Source organism: Symphalangus syndactylus, chromosome 8, assembly GCF_028878055.3.
Source record: "Symphalangus syndactylus isolate Jambi chromosome 8, NHGRI_mSymSyn1-v2.1_pri, whole genome shotgun sequence".
NCBI classification, from domain to species: Eukaryota; Metazoa; Chordata; class Mammalia; order Primates; family Hylobatidae; genus Symphalangus; species Symphalangus syndactylus.
Window position 1 is genome coordinate 27,125,784 of NC_072430.2, and position 24,591 is coordinate 27,150,374.

Genomic DNA, 24,591 nt, shown 5'->3' on the forward strand with positions numbered 1-24,591 from the left:
CTGTCTCTTATACTACAAGAATACCTGTGACGTATTGAGATAGCTAATATCATTGCTAGAAAAATACAAGGTAATTTGGATAGAAAATAATGTAATAGCTTTAGTAACAGAATATAATTAAATTAGTGCCTAGAGTAAAAATAGTGAAAGGATTTATTTTTAGTCTTGAATGGCTCAGATCAGTATGATTAAAATACATAAATTAAATAACAGCATTTAGTTCAGTGGTGTTCTGAGTGGTATCAACTCTCTCTAATATCTAATCTTAAGTATTAATAATCTAATTCTAAGTATTCTGTTTTCCTCTGCCCTCCCCCATTTTTAAGTAAACCCAATATGAATTAGATAAAATGGGGAACACATTTGTTATATTCTTGGAAGCCTTGAGATTAAGGATTTTAAATTGGGCTGGCATATTTTTATTAATCTACTGGAAAGTGGTTATTGGAGCACCTTCTGTATACCAGAGGCCATTCTGGATGCTGGGAATAGAGCCACCAACACAGCAAACAAGGTCCCTGCTGTCAGGGAGTTCACAGTTTCCTTGGGAGAAGACAAATAATAACTGAGTAAACAAGCAAGTTAATTTCAGATAGAGAGAAAACACTATAAGAAAAGTAAAACAGAATAAATTATAGAAAACGTTTGAATGGGGAAGGGGTTGCTTAAAATTGGGAAGTTAGGGAAGACATTTTTGAGGGCTGACATTTGAACTGAGACCTAAATGACGAAGAGCCATCCAGAAAGAGGAAAAGCAGTTGCAAAGGGTCTGAAATGGGTATAAGCCTAGAGGGACTGAGAAACTAAAAGAAAACCAGAGTGGCCGGGTTGCAGCGAGCAAGAGGCAGCAAGGTCTGAGCGTAATTTGAGAGGTAGGCGGGGCAAGATGCTGCGTTAGTCACGGGTGCTACCTCTTTCTTTTATATGACAGGGTGAGTAGCCCTTATCGGAAATGCGTGGGACCAGAAGTGTTTTGGATTTTGGATTTTTATTTTAGATTTTGTAATATTTGCATTATACTTACTGGTTGAGCATGCCCAATCTGAAAATTTGAAATCTTATACATTCCAGTGAACATTGTCTTTGAATATCATGTATAATATCAAAAAGTTTCAGATTTTGGAGCTTTCAGATTTCAGATTCTGGATTAGGGATAACTCAACCCATATTATATTCTGTATTGTGTTACATTCCATTATGTCATATCATATTTCACACCATGTTGTGTATTTATATTGTATTATATATTTATGTCCCTGTACCCTACAGGGAAATGAAGAGTCAAAGAAAGACCTTAGATTTCTCAAGATGTGTAGGTTTTCTGGCATTCCCAGTGTACAAAGTCATGCTAGTGGGTTGCTGTGTCCTGGCTTGGGGTCCCCAGCTTCTTTTCATGTTTCTTTCCCATTATCAGTTAAATTCAGTTCAACAGATACTTTCTTGGTGCGTGCTGGGCCCAACAAACTGATGAGTCCACTTGGGCCATTTTACAGATGAATGCAGGAGAAATTGTGATAGGCTTTCATTTTAGAGCAACTTTCCTAGATTATGTCTATTATTTCAATTAGTGAGCACCTGTCTTTTGTACCATCTTATTTATCCTTAGGTTACAAGCAGTAAAATGATCATAAGGGCCAAATATCTTATCTGAATGGCAGTAATATGTAATGTTAACATAGTCATCATTTGTTTCTCTCCACTGGCGATACAAGACATAGAAAAATGATTTTGAGGCCTGCTTATGCATCAGACCAAGAAGTGTTTATCATTTGAATACCTCTCTTCTGGAAAGAATAGGGGAAGTTTTAAAAAAATTAACAGTTTACTAAAATATGTGAAAGTTTACAAACATATATTCTTTTAAATGAGGCAACACAGATCTTCTGTTACGATGGTTATGATTCAGAGTGTCTGATTTACACTAGAGGATCAGGAAATAATGTAGACTATTTCCTTTCCATGTGTCTTCATACCATAGGTAGTCATAATATACTGACTTAAAATTTCCACCGAATTAAACTTTCCAGTGATTTATAAGACGTTGAAATGCATTACCAAGAGCAGTTATTGAATCTTCCTTCAGAGATAATTAACGAAAAGACTTTGTTATTAAAAAAGAAAAAAAAAGCAATAATTTACCTTTCATGATGGCAAAGGTAAGCTCTAGAAGTCTTCCTGTGATTTGCTGATATTAATTCCACTCCCTGGATGTTTGTTTTGCATTATTCTTTCTAACTCTCCCTGATTCTGTGGTTTAATAGATTTTCCTCCTGTTTAGAATAAAACCATAGAAGTCAGTACCACATTTAGTATCTATCTCCAGGCATGGCCAATCCTTCTTCCCACTGGCTGTGTTCCGGAAGGTTCTGGAAAACAGCTGACAAAGCCTGAATGTGACAGGGCAATACATTTTAGGCAGCCCTCATGGCTTTTTCAGCTGTGCTTCTTGTTTTCTCATAGATGTATGTGGTATGTAAGTGTGTATGATGCATATATGAAATATTCAAGTCAGAAAATTTGTCCATTTATGTTCCTCCCAGGTTATGAAACAAAATATTCCTTTTAGCCATGGTTAAAGCCCCCTGGGTAGCCCTGCCTGATTGCCCTAGAGATCATCACTGTCCTGATTTTTTTTTTAATCATTCGTGTATGTCTTTATATTTTATGACATAGATTTATATATCTTAAATAATACAGAGTATTGTTTTGCTTATTTTTATACCTTATATAAATGCATATTGCTTTTTCTCTTATTATATTCTTAGGAATTATCCACATTGATCCACATATCTTTCATTTATTCTCCCTGCTGTATAGTATTCTGTTGGGGCACCAGGGGGCACAATAACCAGCACCTTCTTTTCCCCTCCAGAATCAATTGAAAATTCGACTCCAAGTGCAAGAGAGTAATAGATAGAAATTTCAGCTTTCTTAGTGACATAGCTGTATTGGAGGGATTGGTTTGCTAAAATACAGCCCACATTAAGCAGGTTTACCCTTTAGAGTGGAGTGGCAGGGTCTTTAGTGTATTCATGTCAGCAGTTGACTTGTTTCCCAAGTGGTTGGGCCAGTTCACAATATTACCCTCAGTGCACCAGAATTCCTTTCTGTCCATATACTCACCAGCACTTGTTACTGAACTCTAGTTTTTGCCAATTTGATGGGTGTGAAATGGCATCTTATTGTGATTTTTAATTTTTCTCATCACTTACAAAGTTCATCATGTCTCCTAGCCCTTTGGGTTTCCTGTTCAATGTCAATTTGCTATTTATGTATTGGCCCACATAAAAAATATTGCGTAGTCTATTTTAAAATGATTTATAGGGGCTCTTTATATATTCTGGGTACTAATTCTTTCTTATGTGTGAGTCACAGAAATTTTCACCCACTTGTGGCCTGTCTTCACTTTTTGTGGGGGAGGGATTATCTTTTGATATATAACTGGAATATATATTTTCCCCGAGGTTTTAGAGAGAATGTGAAAAAAAGAAAAAAGCCTGGGACTCTTTGGCATGTCCAAAGTCTAGGATTTTGGAGAGCATGTGTGTAGTGTTACTTGAGTATATAAATGGGGTCTCCCTGGTGATTTTCTGCCTATTGGAATACTCACTCTGAGCAGTTGCTCATCTTTCTTTTTCTATATTAGCCAGTTTGAACATTTCTCTAAGATTTACATTATTTTTCAAGTTCTTTCACATTATAGAATTAAATGCTTACTGCTTAAATTATGATTTTTTAGCCTCAGTATAGTTGCATGAAAAGGCTATACCATAAAACAAGTCTGACCTACCAAAAAGCGAATTTGTCTACCACTTGGCAACTCTCTATGTGTAACACAACTTTTTCACTTTAACTATTCTGATGGCAATGCTGTATTAATACTTCATTCTCTCCGTAGAGCTTGTGGACACTGTCATCATCCGAAGGCATTTGAGTACTAAATTGCATATGATGATACTTATAAAATAAAATTGCAGGCCAAGCATGGTGGCTCACTCCTGGAATCCTAGCACTTTGGGAGGCCAAGGTGGGAGGATGGCTTGAGGCTAGGAGTTCAAGACCAGCCTGGGCAACATAGCAGGACCCCATCACTACAGAAAATGAAAAAAAATTAGCTGGGCATTGTGGCACACCCCTGTAGTCCCAGCTACTCGGGAGACTGAGGCAGGAGGATCCTTTGAGCCCAGAAATTGGAGGTTTCAGTGAGCTACGATTGTACCACTGCACCCCAACCTGGATGACAGAGTGATACTTTGCCTCCTTAAAAAAAAAAAAAAAAAAAAAAGAGGCCAGGCATGGTGGCTCACACCTGTAATCCCAGCACTTTGGGAGGCCAAGGTGGGCGGATCACTTGACACCAGGAGTTCAAGACCAGCCTGGTCAACATGGTGAGACCCTGTCTCTACCAAAAATACAAAAATTAGCCACACGTGGTGGCATGGGCCCGTAGTTCCAGCTACTCAGGAGGGTGAGGCAGGAGAATTGCTTGAACCTGGCAGGTGGAGGTTGCAGTGAGCCAAGATCGTGCCACACTGCATTCCAGCCTGTTCAACAGAGCGAGACCCTGTCTCAAAAAAACAAAACAAAACAAAAACAAAAATGAGAAAAAGAAAATCGCATCATGATTTTGCTAATTCTTCATAAGAACAGTTTCTTATAGGGTCATGCATAGATTTTCACCATAAAAAGAGCCTCAAAGAGCATATGGTACAGTCTGTTATTTAAACATGTGAGGTTAAATGACCCATGCAAGGTCTCACACCTTGGTGGGGGTGAATGTGGGCATGGAATAGGATTAGGACCCAGGGTTCTTGGCCCCTGGCACAGTGTGTTTTCCATTGTAATGGGTTATAGAATAATAATGTTATTTATTTTTATAAAGTTGGTGTGCATTTCTAGATTTCCTTAGCGAGAGTTCCTTAGGTTTCACAGAAACATAGGTTTCAGTGCTTTTAGCTTTTTGATGACATCTTTTTAGTTTCTTAGTACTGAAGGAACTGTTTATCATACTTGCTTAAATTAGCTTTATGGAAATAATATATACTGTTTTCCTTCCTTATTTTCAACCGTATTTACGTGCTAGTCTTTCCAACAGGTTGTATAAATAAGTTAAATGTTATGGTAAATTATTCCAAAATGGCATATTAAGTTTGCATAAATTAAAACTATGGTGCAATACTATGAATCAGATTGTAACTAGATGTAAATTTGTAAATGTGTATAGTTAATTTTTTAAACATAATTTTTCCATGCATGACGGCTTTATTTAAGTTAGTGTGTTTAACAATAAAATTAATGCATTCAACCCGAGAACTACAATATTACCATTAACTCACATACACCCGCGCACTCCTCCATCCTATCTTCCTGCCTTTTTCCATAGGAACCAATATCCTGAAGTGTGTGTTTATTATTCCTATGCTTTAAAAATACATGCACATGGCTGGGCATGGTGGCTTATGCCTGTAATCCCAGCACTTTGGGAGGCCAAGGTGGGCAAATCACAAGGTCAGGAGATCGAGACCATCTCGCTAACACAGTGAAACCCTGTCTCTACAAAAATAGAAAAAATTAGTCGGGCTTGGTGGCATGCGCCTGTAGTCTCAGCTACTCAGGAGGCTGAGGCAGGAAAATTGCTTGAACCCTGGAGGCGGAGGTTGCAGTGAGCCGAGATCACACCACTGCACTCCAGCCTGGGTGACAGAACAAGACTCCATCTCAAAAAAAAAAAAAAAAAAAGAAAAGAAAAGCGCATATACATATATGTACCTATATGTTTCTCTAATGTTTAATCTTCCTTGTTTTAAAACTTTATAAAAAAGAATTTCAAATATATGTAGTCTTTGTGACTTGCTTTTTTTCACTCAATAGTGTTTCTAATATTTATCCTTGTTTTATGTATAATTCACTCATTTAAAATGTGTTTAGCGGCTGGGCACAGTGGTTCACGTCTGTAATACTAGCACCTTGAGAGGCCAAGGCAGGAGGACCTGTCGAGGCCTGGAGTTCAAGACTTGCTGAGCAGTAAGCAAGACCCCATCTCTATAAAAAACACAAAATAAAAATCAGCCAGGTATGGTGGCACATACCTATAGCCCTAGCTACTATGGAGGCTGAGGTGGGAGGATCGCTTGGGCCCAGGAGTTCAAGGCTGCAGGAGTTTGAGGCTACAGGAGTTTGAGGCTGCAGTGAGCTATGCTCGTGCCACTGCTCTCCAGCCTGGGTGACAGAGGAAGATCCTGTCTCTAAAAAAATAAAATAGTATAGCATTCCATTGTGTGGATTTACCACAGTTTGTTTATTCTTTTGTTGATGGGCATTTAGTTGTCTTTCCCCCAATTTTGTTTCCTTTTTCTCTTCTTATTAATACTGTGTGAATACTTTTGTATCATAACTCCTAGTGCCCGTGTGCAAATGCTTCTCTGCATATGTACTTAGGAATGGAATTGCTAGGTTGTAAGCTACACAAATGTTTACTTAGTGCTGGAATATCATAATGCCAAATGATATTTTCAATAATTCATATCAATTTACATTCCCACCAACAGTATATTCTGTGGATGGGCATCCTCTCCAACTCTCGCCAGACTTCTCTTTTTATTTATTTCCTTTTTTTTTTGAGACGGAGCCTCGTTCTGTCGCCCAGGCTGGAGTGCAGTGGCGCGATCTCGGCTCACTGCAAGCTCTGCCTGCTGGGTTCACGCCGTTCTCCTGCCTCGGCCTCCTGTGAGTGAGTAGCTGGGACTGCAGGGGCCCGCCACCACACCCGGCTAATTTTTTGTATTTTTAGTAGAGACAGGGTTTCACCATGTTAGCCAGATGGTCTCCATCTCCTGACCTCGTGATCCGCCCGCTTTGGCCTCCCAAAGTGCTGGGATTACAGGCGTGAGCCACCGCGCCCGGCCGCCAGACTTCTTAATCTTTCCCGGTTGAGTGGGTTTAATATTTCATTGTCAGCTTGATTTGTATTACCCTGATTAATGATGAGTTCTCTGTCTTATCTCTTAACGTTTACTAGTCTCCTGTGTGACATACCTGTTCGTGGTTTCTACCCATTTTTCGATTACATCTTCTATTGTTTTGAATGTGTTCTTTATATGTGTTCTCAGTACAAATATTCGGTCTAGTTAACAAATATCTTCTCCCAGCTTGTGACTTGCGTTTTCACTTTCTTCAAGCGTCTTTTGAGACACAAGTAAAATTTAGCTTGGTTAAATTTATGAATCTTTGTCATAGTTAGAGGGCTTGTGTCCTATCTAAGAAACCCTTCATTACCCCCAAAGTCAGAGACCTATTACCTATATTTTCTTCATAAAATTTAAAGTTTTGCTCTTGAAAATCTGTAATTCTTCTAGAACTGATTTATGAATATGGCGTGTGTGAGAACACAGTTTCACCTTTTCCATATGGACAATCAGTATTTTCAGCTCTGTTTATTGAATGTGCCCTCTTTTCTCTGCTGTTCTGCTTTGCTGCCTCTGCTCCTGTGTTTTCTATTGTGTTTCGTTGGTTACTTAATCTGTCTCTGCACCAATTTCTCACTGTTCTCATAAAATCTTAATACCAGTAGGGCAAGTCTCCCTCCTTACTTTTCGTCTTTAGCAGTGCATTGATTATTTCCAGCTCTGTTTTCTCATAATAATTCCAGAAACTAGCTTGTTAAGAACCGAAGACTCTGTTCACATTTCGATTAACATTGACTTTACAGATGAATTTCTGGAGAGTTGACATCTTAATAATATTGTCTTCCTATACATAAATATATTTTTCATTGGATATTTCAGAAAATTCTTTTTCTGTACCATCACACTATTATCACCATCATAATCACAATGGTTTTCACTTACACTGTATTTCTTATATGCCAACCCCCATTCTATTTGTATCCAGTCTTTACAACAGTCTTTTGAGGTAGATCCTATTGTTATGAGATATTGCACATAGGAAACTGAGGCACAGAGAGGTTAATCAACTCACTGTAGATCACACAGCTAGTAAATAGTAGAGGCAAGATTCTAGCCCAAGGTGCCTGGATATAAAGTTCATACTTTTAATTACTACTCTATATTGCCCACAGCTTTTTTTCTTCTTTTGTTGGATTTCTTCCTACATATTTTATAGTTTTTGTTGCTATTGTAAATGGTAGCTTTTGAAAATTTTGTTTTTTAAATTACTTGTAGAGACAATAGAAATGAAATTGCTTTTTGTATGTTAATCTTCTAGCTAACAACCTTGCTAACTTTGTAATTTTTAAGGATCCACAAAGATAATGATATCAGTGGAAAATAGTAATTATTTCTTCCTTTCCAATCCTTATATTATTTATTTCTTTTTGCTGACATATGCACTGGCTAGGACTTACAGGAGTGATAGTGTCTTGTTCTGAAACTCAAAGGGAAGGATTTCAATATTTTATCACTTAATTTGATCATAGCTGTAGGGGTTAGATCCTTTCTCAGATTAAGGAATTTCTCATCTGTTCTAGTTTATCATGAGTTTTTTAAAAATCATGAATTGACGAGAACACATGGACACAGGGAGGCTAACACCACACACTGGGGCCTGTTGGGGGGTGGGGGACAAGGGGACGGAGAGCATTAGGACAAATACCTAATGCATGTGGGGCTTAAAACTTAGATGACAGGTTGATAGGTGCAGCAAACCACCATGGTACTTGTATACCTCTATAACAAACCTGCATGTCCCGCACGTGTATCCCAGAACTTAAATTAAAAAAAAAATTAAAGCTGGGTGCAGTGGTTCACGCCTGTAATCCCAGCACTTTGGGAGGCTGAGACGGGCGGACCACGAGGTCAGGAGATCGAGACCATCCTGGCTAACACAGTGAAACCCCGTCTCTACTAAAAATACAAAAAATAAGCCGGGCGTGGTGGCGGGCACAGGAGAATGGCGTGAACCCGGGAGGCGGAGCTTGCAGTGAGCCAAGATCACACCACTGCCCTCCAGTCTGGGCAACAGAGTGAGACTCCATCTCAAATAAAAAAAATCAAGAATTGGCATTAAATTTCACTATATGCCTTTTCTGTATCTATTGAGATGTTATTTTTGAAATTCATTAATGTGGTGAATAACATGTCTGTATATATATGTATAGTTTTAATATCAGTTCATCTTTTATATTTTTGATATAAACCAAATTGTACTATCCTATTTTTAATGCACAGTTGGATTCAGTTTGCTAATATTTTACTTAGGGTGGTGTGTGCGTGTGGGTGTGCGTGTGTATTTGTCTAAAATGGAGCTCTAATTTTCCTCTCTTGTTTCATTTCAAGGTTATACTGGCCTCATACAGTGAATTAGGGAGAATTCCCTCTTTTTATATTTGGTACAGATTTTGCTATTTTAATATAAATAAAATATTGCCTTGGAAAGTTTATAACTTTATATATAATGAGAAACCTCTTGCTTTTGACAATACATTGTTTTCTGCTACTTTGAAAAACTCTAATTTCTACCATCGTATCTCAAACTCTTAAGTATTTTTAATGAATTAAAAATACAAAGGTATTAAAAGGTTATAATGAAACGTTTATTAAAATCCCCTGTGTTAGTTTCCTATTCCTGAAGTCACTTCAAGTTATTTATTTTTAGACATAGAACCTCTAGTTGAAGTCTATTTATGTCTGCTTCTGCTGGTTCTTGCTCATGGTGACTAGTTTTCCCTGTAAGCTTGTTTGTATTCAACTTTCTGGAGCTCACCGACCTTAAAAAATAATTTATGGGGAATTCCACGAGCTCAGGATGAAATCAGAGTGGTTTATGTGTTTTTGCCAGGCTCCTTGGAGCACGATCAGTACAGGACTATATTAAAACAAATCCACAGATGGAAGTTTCTGTACTCACTCAAGGTATGTTTAGACCCAGGATCCCAGGGACCCTCCCAGTGAGGGTCAGTCAACACTCATAACTTCTCAGGGGTGAATTATCGTTTTTTATTTCATTTTTCTCTTACTCCTTTGCTCAGCAACAGGGAAACTTTTATGTAGTCCTTTGGATTTCAGCTTAATGTGGGAAAGTTATCCTGTGAGATGATCCAAATTGGCAAAATCCTGGATCTTCACTTCTAGCCTCATCCCCCCATGAGGCTACCAGACCGCAGCCCCAGTGCACGATGTGAGTGAATGCCTTCAGGGCAAAGGTGGCTTTGGGATGCCGACTTTCTTTCCACTAACCTCTTTGGGTTCAAGCTAGCCTCAAGAATTTGGCCTGGCCGCTCTTTTTAATTTTTCAGTCCTTTTAAGGTGGTTTTGTTTTAGTGTCTTATCCAGCATCTTTAGTTTTTTGCGGTGGGGAGTTGATCTGAGTATCCAAAAACAGAAACTCATGTGAATTCTTAAATACTTTGTCTCCCAAACTTTTCCTTCTAAATTCTGCTTTCCAAATATTGATTTATTAGGTAGACAATAAGATTTATTAAGTATTAGAAAAGAGTATCCACTTATTTGTAAGAGATATAGAAAATATATAAAATTAGTAATGTATTTCTAAAGCTTAGTACTTCTGGCATTTTAGCTTTACTTTATCTTCTATTGCTGTTTAAAGAATATGACCAAGTATTTCTGACCTTTTATTGCTCTTATATTGAATATCATTTAGAAGTTGTAAGCTAAATATTTATTTTCATATAACCTAAAACCATAGTATTAGGAAATACTGATATAATTTAGTGATCATGTCATTGAAGCTTAACATTTTTATTGCATTCATTATTTATGAGAAGAAATCATGCAGTGTTTCTGTTTTTATCAAGGTATTATATCTAAAAATCACTTTTCTTGAACTTGAATTCAATATTTATAAAAGTGCATTTTATAGTACTTATACCTATGACAAAATAATTGATTAACTGTGTCCAAGTGTGTTGATGGGTCCCCAAGGGCCAACGATAGGTTTGATGATTCACTAGAAGGACTTCCAAGACAAAGCCTACAGTCATATTCATGGCTATGATTTATTACAGTGAAAGGATTCAATGCAAAACCAGCACAGGGAAGGGTACATGGGGTGAAGTCCAGGAGAAACCAGATGCCAGTTTCCCATTGTTCCCCTCCAGTGGAGTCACAGAGAACACAATTCCCCAACAGTAAGTTGTGACCAAACATGTGAAATATGCCAACCAGGGAAGCTCAGTAAAGACTCAGTGCCCAGGGTTTAATTGTGGCTGATCACATCGGCATTCTGTGTCTGGCATGTGCCAACATTTCAGACTCGCAGAAGGAAAGCAAGTATTCAGTGGGAGCCATGTTGTTTGCACAAACAGTTTTAAGCACAGTGATCAACTCTTACCAGTTAATGGTGGTAGGAACCTTCCTGAAATCCAGGTTCCCAGATGCCAGTCAAGGGCCAGGCTTGTAAGCAGAATCGCAGTCAGGTCTGCTGTGTTAACTTTTTTCTACACGTGGAGGTATGGCCGAAGTTTTTTAAGCACTTACCATTTGGCAAGCACTGTTCTAAGCCCTTTACTCATTTCATCCTCACAATCACCGTTTCATAGATGGGGAACTGAGGGATAGAGAAGTTACAAAATTTGTCTCATATTTCACAGCTAATAAGTAGTAAAACAGGATTCATAGTAAGGTTTCGAATCCATGATTTTATCCAATACTTTATTTGGGTTTTTTTGAAAATTACTTTCATTTGTCTCACCTCATGAATAAGATGTTCCATACATTTCCTTAAAATGGTGATTAAAATAAATTGTCAAAAAAACGAAGAAATTGTCTTCATACAGCCCCTTTTAATCTTCAGTGTTGTTTCATGGCTCTTAAGTTTCAGATTTGAAAAATCATTCTAATTATCATGCAAACCCTGCCTGATCTCTTCAGCTTTTCTCTGCCTCTGTGTTTCTTCTGGGTTGGAGAATTTGAATTGTTTTTTCCATTTGTCTGGTCCTTGACCACTAATTTACTGCCATGGTTCTTTCTGTATTTCCCTTTGGTATTTTCTGAAATTTAGCAATTAGAACTGCAAACAGAGAAAGTATCACAGCGCCATGGTTTTATAAACAAAGATAAGACAGCTGTCTTAGTCCATTTGGGCTGCTATAATAAAAATACCATAAACTGGGTGGCTTATAAACAACAGAAATTTTTTTCTGACACTTCTGTAGGCCGGGAAGTCCAAGAGCAAAGAGCTGGCAAATCTGGAGTCTGGGGAGGGCCCACTTTCTGGTTCACAGATGGTACCTTCTAAATGTGTCCTCGATATAGTTTGGACATTTGTTCCCACCCAAATCTCATGTTGAATTGTAATCCTCAGTGCTGGAGGTGGGGCCCGGTGGGAGGTGTCTGGATCATGGGGGCAGATCCCTCAAGGCTTGGTGCTGTCTTCATGATAGTGAGTTCTTGTGAGAATTGGCCATTTAAAAGTGTGTAGCACCTCCCCTGCTCCAACTCTTGTTCCTGCTCTGACTATGTGGCATGCCTGCTCCCGCTTTACCTTCTGCCATAATTGTAAGCTTCCCCAGAAGCCAAGCAGATGCCAACGCCATGCTTCCTGTAAAGCCTGCAGAACCATGAGCCAACTAAACCTCTTGTCTTTATAAATTACCTAAGCTCAGGTATTTCTTTATAGCAATGCAAGAACAGCCGACTACAATCTTCATATGGTGAAAGGAGAGAACTCTAGTCTCTTCAGCCCCTTATAAGGGCACCAATCCCATTCATGGGGGTTCTGCTTTTATGACCTAATTACCTTCCAAACGCCCCACCTCCAGCCATCACATTGGTGATTAGGTTTTAACATATGCATTTGGGGCAGGCACAAATATTCAGACGATAGCAACAGCATTTTCTGTTTTATTTCCTTCTTCCTAATTCTCATCATTGTATTGACCATATTATCTACCTCAGTAGGTGGGACAGTGACTTAAGGGCATGGCCTTTAAATGCTGCTAGAGGGCCATCTGGGATACAGCTGATAACTAAGAGCTTGCCTCTCTACAAGTATACTTTAGATTTTTTTTTAGAATTGAAATGAGAAGATTCACTATTTGCTATATCCATTCCCAAGAAAATATATTATAGCTTCAAGAAAAATGCGAGTGTTAACACATGTGCTGAAATATGATACAGATGTTTAATGTCTTACTGTAATATTATTTTGCTGTTCGTAGTCACCTGCTTTTTTGATCCCTGCCTAAGTTTGCTTTCTTTATTCCATAACACCTGTTCCCAGGAATATATTTACAGTCTGTTGTCTTTTCTAAATGGTTGGTACATATGTAAGAAAAAGGTTGACTTTTACTGGTTTCTTTCAGTAAATACCTTAAGGATTCCTTGTTATTTATTTTCAGTGTTACTTTATTTCAATTTAATACCTTAACACTGTTTTTACTTAAATACTACATAAGGAGTCATGCTATATGACCTAGGCATGACACTTACTTAAATGTTTATGGATAGAAAACAAATTATTTCTAGTTTTACTTTTTAAAAAGAATTCCAAAACTTCAAACTACACATGATAAATGGCCCTGTATTTCCATAGGCTTAGAAAGCTTATGACTAATTTATTACACCCATGTGATCATGTGTATCTAGTTGTTTGCTACCTTCTATTTCAGATCTTTGCATTTGTAGTTCCCTGTTTAAATATCACATCATCAGAGAGGCCTTTCCAAAGCGACCTCACTCCATCTCCCATCCCCAGTAAATCTCTGCTGTCTGGTTTTATGTCATTCATAGCACTTAGCAAATCTCAGGGAAGATTTTTTGTTTTTGTTTCCTTATTGTCTGTCTGTCAGGCTTGACTATAAAGCTTCATGAGAGCAGTGATGTTGTCTGTTCTTGAATACCTCTGGATGTTCAGGTTAGTTCAGAGCACATATTGAATGAATCAAGGAATTTATTAAAGACTATAAAAAACAATCAGTTTATATTAGATAGGATATTTGATCTTTGTTAATTCAAATTTATGAGATTTTCTGTGGGTTATTTAGGATGTGAAGAAGGTATCCAGACCGACCTTAGGTTTAGGTTATAATAATTAGCTAACTAAAAAGTTAACAATGGATATATTTAATCTCTAAGCCTGATTAAATTTTCTGATTCTTTAGGCTGTCTCTAAGAATTGTGTATCTGCTGTAAATTACCAAAACTGCAATAAACCAGGAGTCTTTACAAATATCAAGATACTAAATACATACTTTGATCTCTTTGTGTCCATCAGAAATATTTTAAACATAGAAAAGTATAGAGAATAATATGGTGTAACACTTGGATTTCAGCCTCTTCCCTTTATCTTAATATTTGTCATATTTGCCTCAGTGTTTAGTCAAAAACCAGTCTTGATATTTTTAAGATATACTTAAATCAGTAGATCTTGAGTAAAGCAGATCACTTTTTTTTTTTTTTGAGACAGAGTCTCGCTCTGTTGCCCAGGCTGGGGTGCAGTGGCGTGATCTCAGCTCACTGCAAGCTCCGCCCCCCAGGTTCATGCCATTCTCCTGCCTCAGCCTCCCGAGTAGCTGGGACTACGGGCGCCCGCCACCACGCCCAGCTAATTTTTTTGTATTTTTAGTAGAGACGGGGTTTCACAGAGTTGGCCAGGATGGTCTCGATCTCCTGATCTCGTGATCCACCAGCCTCGGCTTCCCAAAGTGCTGGGATTACAGGCATGAGCCACCACGCCTGACCGAGCAGATCACTTTCTATAATGTGAGAGGGCCTCATAATTGAATGCCTTAAGAGAAAACATGTAGGTCCCCCAGGGAAGAAGCAGTTCTGCCCACAGGCTGCCTTCAGATTTGAGCCTGCAACATTAACTCTTCCCTTGACTCTCTGTTATGTTGCATTGGTCTGTTTGTCTATCTTTGTGCCAGTATCACACTCTCTTTGTTATATAACTTTGTAATCTTGATGTCTGGCAGTGTAAGACCTAGAGCTTTGTGTTTTCTTCAGAATTATCTTGGCTATTTTTAGCCCATTGTGTTTTAAAATAAATTTTAGAGTCAGCTTTTCAATTTCCACCAAAAAAGAAAAAAGAAAAAAACAAGAAGCCAACCTCAAACCCAAAAATTGCTGTCTTCTTTCTTTCTCTTTCTTTCTTTTCTTTCTTTCTTTCTTTCTTTCTTTCTTTCTTTCTCTTTCTTTCTTTCTTTCTTTCTTTCTTTTTTCTTTCTCTCTCTCTCTTTCTTTCTCTTTCTTTCTTTCTTTTTTCTTTCTCTCTCTCTTTCTTTCTTTCTTTCTCTCTCTCTCTCTCTTTCTCTTTCTCTCTTTCTTTTTTTTTTTTTTTGACAGAGTCTTGCTCTGTCACCCAGGCTGGAGTGCAGTAGTACGATCTCAGCTCACTGCAACCTCCACCTCCCAGGTTCAAGCGATTCTCCTCCCCCAGCCTCCCAAGTAGCTGAGACTACAGGCGCACGCTACCATGCCTGGCTGATTTTTTGTATTTTTAGTAGAGACGGGGTTTCACCATGTTAGCCAGGATGGTCTCGATCTCCTGATCTCGTGCTCCACCTGCCTCAGCCTCCCAAAGTGCTGGGATTACAAGCGTGAGCCACCACGGCCACTGGCTGGGTTTTTAATTGAATTTGTATTGAATCTTTAGACTAGATCAATTTGGGGTGAATTGACAATGCCAAAATGTTTAAGTCTTCCAGTGCATGAATAAAGTATATCCTTTTGTTTTTAAAGGTCTTCTTTAACTTTTCTTGCTGTTTTGTGGTTTTAATGTAAAAGTTTTACACATATTTTATCAGGTAATTCTGAGATATTTGGTTTTTATGTAGTTATATAGATTTTTAAATTCTATTTTCTACTTATTTATGTATACAATTGTTTTTTATATGCTGGTCTTACACCGGCAGCATGACTGAATTGTCTTAGTCTAGTCCGTCTGTTATAACAGAATACCATAGACTGGGTGGCTTAAACAACAGAAATTTATTTTCTCACAGTTCTTAAGACTGCGAAGTCTGCAGTCAGATGCCAGCATGGTCTGGTTCTGGTGAGGAGGCTCTTCCTGGCTTGCAGATGGCTGCCTTCCTGGCTGTGTTCTTCTGGGTCCTTTCCTGGACATGTGCACGGAGTGGGGGATCTCTTGCTCTTCTTATAAGGGCACTAATCCCTTATGATGGTCCCACTCTCATGACCTAATTACTTCCCAAAGACACCACCTCCAAATACTGTCACATTGTGGGTGAGGGATTCAACACAGAATTGAGAGCAGGAGTGGGCACACACATTCAGTACATAATACTAAGTTAACTTATTAATTCTAGTACTTCGTCTTAGTAATTGTAATAGTATATATTTTATGTTTTCTAGGCATGCAATCAAGTAATCTTCAAATAATAATAGTCTTATTTCTTCTTTTCCAATTCTTATGTCATTGATTTCTTTTTCTTTTCTTACTACATCAGCTAGGGTCTCCCACATAGTGATAAATAAAAGTTGTGTGAGCAGGTATCCTGTTTCTTCCCCATCTTGGTGGGGGGAGGGGAAAACTTTAGTATTTCACCTAACTATGGAATATGCAATAGGTTTTTGTGTTTTCTTATGTTTTTAGGGGATAAATAACCTTTATTAGATTAAGGGAACTTCTGCTTTGCTAAGAAATTTTATCATGAATAAATACTGACTTTTATTAAATGCTTTTTCTGCTCATGTTGCCATAATCGTATTTTTCTCCTTTACCTGCTAATTTTTCTCCTTTACCCTGATACGCAGTAGACTAATAGTAAAAATAGAACTATTGTACCATTAGTAAACGTGAGGCTTAGAGGATATACAATTGTATAATTTTTTTTTGTTAAGAGTATTTAAAAATTACTGTTTTCTTATTATTTTTAGAGACAGAGTCTCCCTGTGTTGCCCAGGTTGGAGTGCAGTGGTGAGAGCATGGCTCACTATAGCCTCAAACTCCTGGGCTCAAGCAGTCTTCCCACCTCAGCCTCTGGAGTAGCTCAGACTATGGGCATGTGCTACTATGCTCAGCTAGTTTTTTAAAACTTTTTTGGAGATGAGGTCTCACTCTGTTGCCCAGGCTGGTCTTGAACTCCTGGCCTCAAGCAGTCTCCCACCTCCATGTCCTGAGTAGCTGGATTGCAGATGCAAGCCACTGTACCTGACTATATGGACATTATTTGTAGTAAGATTCCACAATGCTGTTAAATTTGTCTATATCTAACAGGTACTTGGGAAGAATAATTAAATGAACAGAGAAGTGGTTTAGAAGTGACAGGTGACTTGGCATTTGTGTCCAAATAAAAAGTAGATGTACATTTGGCCCTCTATATCAGCAAGTTCCATATCTGTGGATTCAACCAACTGAGGACAGAAAATATTTCTTAAGTTACATCTACACTGAACATATACAGACTTTTTTCTTTGTCATTATTTCCTAAACAATGTGGTATAACAACTTTTTACATGCCATTTACAATGTATTAGGCATTATGAATAATCTAGAGATGATTTAGAGTATACAAGAGGATGTGCTTAGGTTATATGCAAATACTACAATATTTTATAGTAAAGACTTAAGCATCTATGAATTTTAGTATTCATGGGAGGTCCTGGAACCAGTCCTTCATGGATACCAAGGGATGACTATATTTATATTTTCAGTCACCTTTTGACAAAGCTTAATGGCAATATTTCTTTGAGTCTGAACAAATTTTCAAGAAACTACAGAACATTCCTCTAATATCAATTTCTTTTATTCAAAGATGTACTGGAATATTATTATGTTAAGGTAACTATCTTAGTCCATTTGTGTTGCTTTAAAGGAATACCTGAAGCTGGATAATTTATAATGTAAAAGGGTTATTTGGCTAAAAATTCTGATGGCTGGAAAGTTCAAGATTGGGCGTTTTGCATCTGGTAAGGCCTCAGACTTCTTCCACTCGTGGTGGAAGGCAAAGGGGAGCTGGCGTGTACAGAGATCACATGGCAAGAGAGGAAGCAAAAGAGAGCGGGGAGGCGCCAGGCTCTTCTTAACAAGCAGCTCTGGTGGGAACTTTAAGAACTCACTCACCCCCATCCCGAAGAGAGAACATTCATCTGTTCATAAGGGTTCCACCCCCAGGACCCAAACACCTCCCATTAGGCCCCACTTTTAACATTGGGAATCAAATTTCAGCCTGAGGTTTGAGGGGACAAACATCCAAACCATAGCGGTAGCTGTAGGACTTTTTACCTCTGCCTTCTTTAAATTGTGTATTATATGTAACTGAGCCACAGACTGAGAGGTGGGTAGAACATGCACCAAGCCTTTTCTTGTTCCTAAGAACAGTGAAAATTCAAAGAAGGTACACTCTGTAGGAAATCAGTATTTCCCACCATTGCTTATATAAATCTTAAGCAATCTTATTTTAAGATGAGTAGATGAGTGAATGGATAGAGAGAGAGAAAAAAAGAGAGAGAGAGAGAGAGTGAGAAAAGTCATAGAAACTTGCTGTAGGTTTTTCACCTGGATGAAATGAAACATCACAGATGGTTTCTCACAGATGATCTCTTGGCTTCCTTTTGTAGGAGTTTCTCCCAGGGCAGTGCATTCTTTGTCCATGGTGGGGAAAGAGTCAAAGTCACTATATCAAAATGATCAGTATTCTATAACATATTTGAATTTAGACCATCTCAACATATGCCCCACATACATTTCCCATTGTGCTTCATTCACCCTTAACAGAAACAAATAATAAGACAAGGTAGTATTTGAACCTCTCAATGAAGAGTTTATAATGCATTGAATAAAGTCTTCACAGATACCAATATTTTATTCATCCCTCTGGCACCCAGGAAGTTTTTCAACACTCAGGCAATGCATGATTGTAAGATTCATGTTAGGTAAGAAATGTGCCTTTCTTTTTTGTAAAGTAGAAAAAAGGTGCTTGAAAGGGGAAGTGGGATTAGAAAACCAGTATCCACACAGGTGCTCTTGAGAAAACCAGTTTTTGGAAGGATTATAAATAGAAGTCAAAGTTCTGGTAATTGATTATAGTAATACTACAATGCTTGTGTAACCCTAAGCATACATACTCCTATGTGTAATGCTACTGATCTTGGTTGTAGACCCAGGTTTGAAATTATTTTTGTTCAAGTGCATGCACATTTTCAACTTCATACCTTTACTCTTTAATGAAGGAAAATTTAAGACAAGTAAAATTTAGAACAGATTTTGTATAGTTGGTAGTAGAATTCGAAAATGTATTAGTTCCAGGCCAGGCACAGTGGCTCATGCCTGTAATCCCAGCACTTTGCGAGGCCGAGGTGGGTAGATCACCTGAGGTCAGGAGTTTGAGACCAGCCTGGCCAACATGGTGAAACTCCGCCTCTACTAAGAATACAAAAATTAGCCAGGCGTGGTGGTGCATGTCTGTAATCCCAGCTACTCAGGAGGCTGAGGCAGGAGAATCACTTGAACCTGGGAGGCAGAGTTTGCAGTGAGCCGAGATTGCAGCACTGCACTCCAGCCTGGGAGACAAAAAAAAAAAAAAATATATATATATATATATATATATATATATATATATTCCAAGTCATAAAGTAGACCAAAAATATAAGTAGCTCTAAAAATAGTTTAGATAAAAATTTTATTGATGGGTAGAGAGTGGATTTTGGAGAAACTGAGATTTTTGTATATCTCTAAATATAAATAAATATATAACTGATGAAGAACTCAGTTATTCAGCCTTTTACTTCTTTTAACAAGGACTTATTGAGGCAACTGTTACTTGCTTACACTGAGCTAGGCAATTGGGGATATGATGTGAAGTAGACAGTTTTGTTCTGTAACATTAAATGGCAAAACAGTATCAAGTAAACTAAACTAATGGTAACAACCATACAATCACCAGTTGTTTTAAATGCAAAATAAATAAATAGGGCAATAAGAATGCAGAGTAATTGGGATAGTCACTTTAGTGCGCCTGCGGAGACCACAGGAGAGGGTGACATGTGTGTTTGTGATTTCTGTGGTACCACCCATCAGTGGACCTGATGGACCATGGTTCTGACTTTTATCCTTTCCCCATTTTATAGATGGGGAAGATGAGATGCAGAAGCACAGTAACTTTCCATGTGCATGTAGGCATCTATGTAAGTGGTTAAGTGAGAATTCAAACCCAGGTGGTCTGACTCCAGAGTTTGTATTTTTAACCACTATGCTGGACACTAGGCATGTCCCACAAGTAATATTAGTTTCATTTTAGTGAAATAACCAAGATAAGTACCAGGCAGACTAACCCCAAAGCCTGCTTTTAACAGCTACAGCCTCTCAAGAAGTCGTAGAGCTTATAGACTGACACAGCTGGTGTGTTTTTATCACTTTTTTTCTGTGAAGTAATTAGTATTTATTTTTTCCATTTTATTCAGCTTCCATTATTTTTCAACTAATTGCAAACCACCTTCAAAAGAAAAGAAAAATGGAAGTGAAGTCTCAGTTTAGGATCAATTTGAAATATTCTTAAGACTCTTTTAATATGACATCAGTTAACTTGAGCATCTTCATCTGCCTGTGCAGTCCAGTATTCAGGAGAATGCAGTTCATCTTAGTCTGTTTGAGCTGCTATAACAAAACTTCATAGACTGGGTAGCTTATAAACAAAAGAATTTTATTTCTCACACTTCTGGAGGCTGGGAAGTCCAAGATCAGGGCACTGGCAAATTCAGTGTCTGATTAGGGCCTGTTCCCTGGTTCATAGAATGGTGTCTCGCATGGTGGAAAGGAGCAAGGGAATGCTCTGGGGCCTCATAGGCACCAATCCATTCATGAAGGCTCTTCCCTGTGACCTACTCTTATGAAGGCCCCACCTCCTAATACCATCACATTGGTGATGGGGTTTCAACATACGAATTTTAGGGAGACACAAATGTTCAGAACATAGCAGAGTCATACAGTAAATACTAAGAAAGGTATACTCAGAACGTTTAGAATAAATGGAAACTGAAAAACTATTAATAGGCCAAATCTTAAAAGAGGATATACTAATGCTGACATGCATACCCATACATATATCTGGCATTTCTGATAGAATAGGTTTGTTCCAGAGAGTTTATACATAATGAATTTTGCTAAAAGTTTTCTGTAACATCCCTGTGTTGTAATAGGGGAAGAAGCATCACTTTTCTCTTTTTATAATTAGAAAATGCAGACTTATAAGGTTATACTCAGAGTGAGTCAAGCTGATTATTGGGTAATCTTGAATCATAAACCCTTCCACACCCTCTTTAAAAAATTATTGTCTCCATGAACAATAATAGGAACAAGAGTCTATATGAGCCCAGCAGTTCAAATTAGCCTACAAATTAACTTGGTTTGGCAAAAGTAAAATATACTCTTAGTCTTCTTCAAAAATACTTATTCAGACATATGTAAAAGAAAATTATGGTATATATTTGTAAGTAATTGAAGTGTTTGGGGTTTTGTTTGTTTGTTCCTTGATTTTTTTTTGGAGGGGTGGCATGTTTATGTTTTTTTGTGTAGCTTACCATAGCCAGATAAATTAAATGCATTGTAACTCACTGAAAAATAGAACAAATTTAAATTTAATAAGGAATGTGGTTTTATAGGATTATAAGATAGTTAATAATATCACTAACATAAAGAAGTGTCAGGAAGAGAACAATAACACATGCTATGATACTGAAAGGAACCAACATCTGGAATAGCAAAAATGATAAAAGGAAAATAATAGGAAATGACCCAAATTTCATAAAAGGTGTCTCTCTAATGTCTTTAAATACAAAAGAAGGAAGTAGGATCGAGTACACTAAAAAGAAAAATAGTCATATGATGTAAGAGTTTGTCCACCAGAGCTTAACAAAAACAGTGGAGAACAGAAAAAATTGGGCTAAATATTGAATACAATAGCAGTTTAGTAACGATCAGAGGACAGGGAGATGGAGGAATCATGTCTTAGCAAAAGAAAGGTCAAAAGAAGGCAGAAAGTACATTTTGGGTTAATTCAAACAAGGTAAAGTAATAGAAGAAAATAATACCAAGTAGACATTGTTTTAAGATAATGAAATGTATAGCCTAATGTTATGCACATTGCTTAGCAACAAGCAATTAAAAAAAAGAATGAGAAAGGAACTATGGAAAAGAAGAAAGAGGCATGTGTCTTGTAAAGTGGTCAGATACAAGATGAAAATGAGAAGAGCCAAGAAAGAAAATGAATTTAGACCTCAAAGAAGTTTGAGATAAATGACCCACATTTGTTATTGTCTCTTAGGTCACTTTTTAAAAAAAAGTTGATACTGAATTATAATAATCATTAAAATAACTGCTCAAAGTAGAGATATTGATTGCTATGTAAAATGTACTCCATATCCTTTATATATAAAGCTGTGAAGATATATTTAGACATTCATATAATTGAATATTTTGAGAAAATATATTTTAATACAGTATGATAAAACAAATCTATAAAAATGATTTAAATGTGATTTAGAAGGGCATTTGGAGATGATTTTCATCTTTTATTTTCTTGTTTTGGATATGGATTGCTGCTTTATACATCTCTAATACTTTATTGTAAATATTTAAATAGTGAGTAGCATCTGACCTGTTTGTAAAGTTCAGAAGTACCTTTATATAAATAATAGCTTCTAAAGGCCAGTAGACGCATTTAAAAATAAGCAAGTAAATTAATTCATCCCATACCTGGCAGTTAAAATAGAATGCATTTCCATTATATGGCTTTAGATTTGACCTTGTAAAAACTGAAAGCAATACAAACTCCACATACCACAACTACCACAGGGGTCATCTAATGAAAGGATTATTGTCTCAAAACATTGCTCAGATCATCTTTTAGTATGTCCCACCTGCAAGCTAGAATTTTTCTCCTAGTCATCTGTCTTTTGAAATCATAGAATCTCAAGCCTTGTTTTTTCCCCTATCCATTTGAGAAAATGACCAACGTTCTGTAGCGTTGGAAAGAAGGTGCAGATTTTATAACAAACATGGAAACCATTGAACAAAAGTGGTAAAAATCAGGCTTTTATTATTGAGTTTTGGGACTTACATGTCATTACTCATGATAAAGCTTCACAGTGCCTCTGCCAATCAGAATTCTTACTGCTCAGTGTTTTGAGGTTGAGAATGGTAAATTAAAGTGTGCAGTGCCTCTCAAAATAGTTATCCAATGTCTTAATATATGAAGGGGTGCCTTTTGAGATACTCTGATTTGTATTTAGGATTTACCCATTGCTAAAGCTGAATGCTTTTAATTAAAACAGTAGATCCAAACAGCTGCCAAACCCTTTCATGGAGTAAAATACCATATTTTAGTAAATCTGAGACACCATTGATTCTAGGGGCACCATCATATTATGTACCAGTAATGACAGAAAAAGTTCTGCCTGTTAAACTGTGACACACTGCTAAGATACCAACAACTGCAAGATGCTTTGCAAATTTAGAAAATTTAAATTGTGGAAAATGGTGTTAGAGAAGCAATAAAATAAGATCATGGGCACCTTCACCACCTTGTTCTGAATTCTCTTAAGATTTCTTATACCCAATACTAATCCTATCCAGTGTACTTTATTCTGCCTTTTTAGAACCTCTTCCTGGCCCCATTACCCGACTTCACTGCATGTAACCTTGACTTCACTTAAAAATACTTTTGGTTGGCTGGGTGCGGTGGTTCATGCCTGTCATTCCAGCACTTTGGGAGGCCGAGGTGGGTGGATCACAAAGTCAGGAGTTCAAGACCAGGCTGGCCGACATGGTGAAACCCCATCTCTACTAAAAATACAAAAATTAGTCAGGTGTGGTGGCACGCGCCTATAATCCCAGCTACTCAGGAGGCTGAGGCAGGAGAAATGCTTGAACCCACGAGGCAGAGGTTGCAGTGAGCCGAGATTGCGCCACTGCACTCCAGCCTGGGCGACAGAGTGAGACTCTGTCTCAAAAAACAAACAAAAGGCCAGGCGCAGTAGCTCACGCTTGTAATCCCAGCACTTTGGGAGGCCAAGGCGGGCAGATCACGAGGTTAGGAGATCGAGACCACGGTGAAACCCCGTCTCTACTAAAAATACAAAAAAATTAGCCGGGTGTGGTGGCGGGCGCCTGTAGTCCCAGCTACTCGGAGAGGCTGAGGCAGGAGAATGGCGTGAACCCGGGAGGCGGAGCTTGCAGTGAGCCGAGATCGCGCCACTGCACTCCAGCCTGGGCGACAGAGCGAGACTCCATCTCAAAAAAAAAAAAAAAATACTTTTGGTCATCTACTCTGAGAGTAGACAGTACTCTGACTTTCTCGGTCAAACATCCCTCTCTGACCTATCCTAGCCTTACAAGAGGATGTAGACATCAATTGTGAATAGTCCGTGGGCTCATTCTTGCCTTGTAAGCAGGATGTAGGCATCAGTTCGTGAAGACCTGGTTCTACAGCTGTTGTAGAGCTTCCCCATTCAGTGTTGGTTGGGCTTCTACCAGGAGCCTGGCATTGTGCGGGTGCTCTAGGTTACAACACTGAACAAGACATGTCCTGCAGGCAAGGAACTTGCAGTCTGGTGGGAGAGTAGATGCATAAACGGGGATTGGAGTTCACTTAACTTTAGCCGTGACAGGCAGTGCTGCCAAGAGATAAAGTTTCTCTTCACCTCTTCCTTGATTTAC

At 38.0% G+C, this 24,591-nt stretch overlaps 1 protein-coding gene and 1 long non-coding RNA gene across 17 annotated transcripts in view; one reads left to right on the plus strand and one right to left on the minus strand.

Annotated features, from left to right (window-relative positions):
• Positions 1-24,591, plus strand: part of EFCAB11 (EF-hand calcium binding domain 11) — a 169,818-nt gene that overhangs the window by 50,992 nt on the left and 94,235 nt on the right. For 4 of the 15 annotated variants that reach the window (XM_063644050.1, XM_063644051.1, XM_063644049.1 and 1 more), the window contains exon 6: positions 10,982-11,104. The exons of the other annotated variants lie outside the window; for them this stretch is intronic. In XM_063644050.1, coding sequence (XP_063500120.1) covers positions 10,982-11,104 — 123 coding nt within the window. The remainder of the gene's footprint in view (positions 1-10,981; positions 11,105-24,591) is intronic. 15 annotated transcript variants of the gene reach the window in all.
• LOC129487553 (uncharacterized) lies at positions 408-12,610 on the minus strand. 2 transcript variants are annotated; one of them, XR_008659365.2, is made up of 5 exons: positions 12,460-12,610; positions 11,668-11,985; positions 11,308-11,523; positions 2,140-2,270; positions 408-543 (listed from the first exon to the last, which is right to left on the minus strand). It is a non-coding gene; the product is annotated as an uncharacterized lncRNA (long non-coding RNA). The 2 variants fall into 2 exon arrangements; XR_008659364.2 differs by lacking the exons at positions 408-543; positions 2,140-2,270 and adding an exon at positions 10,016-10,320.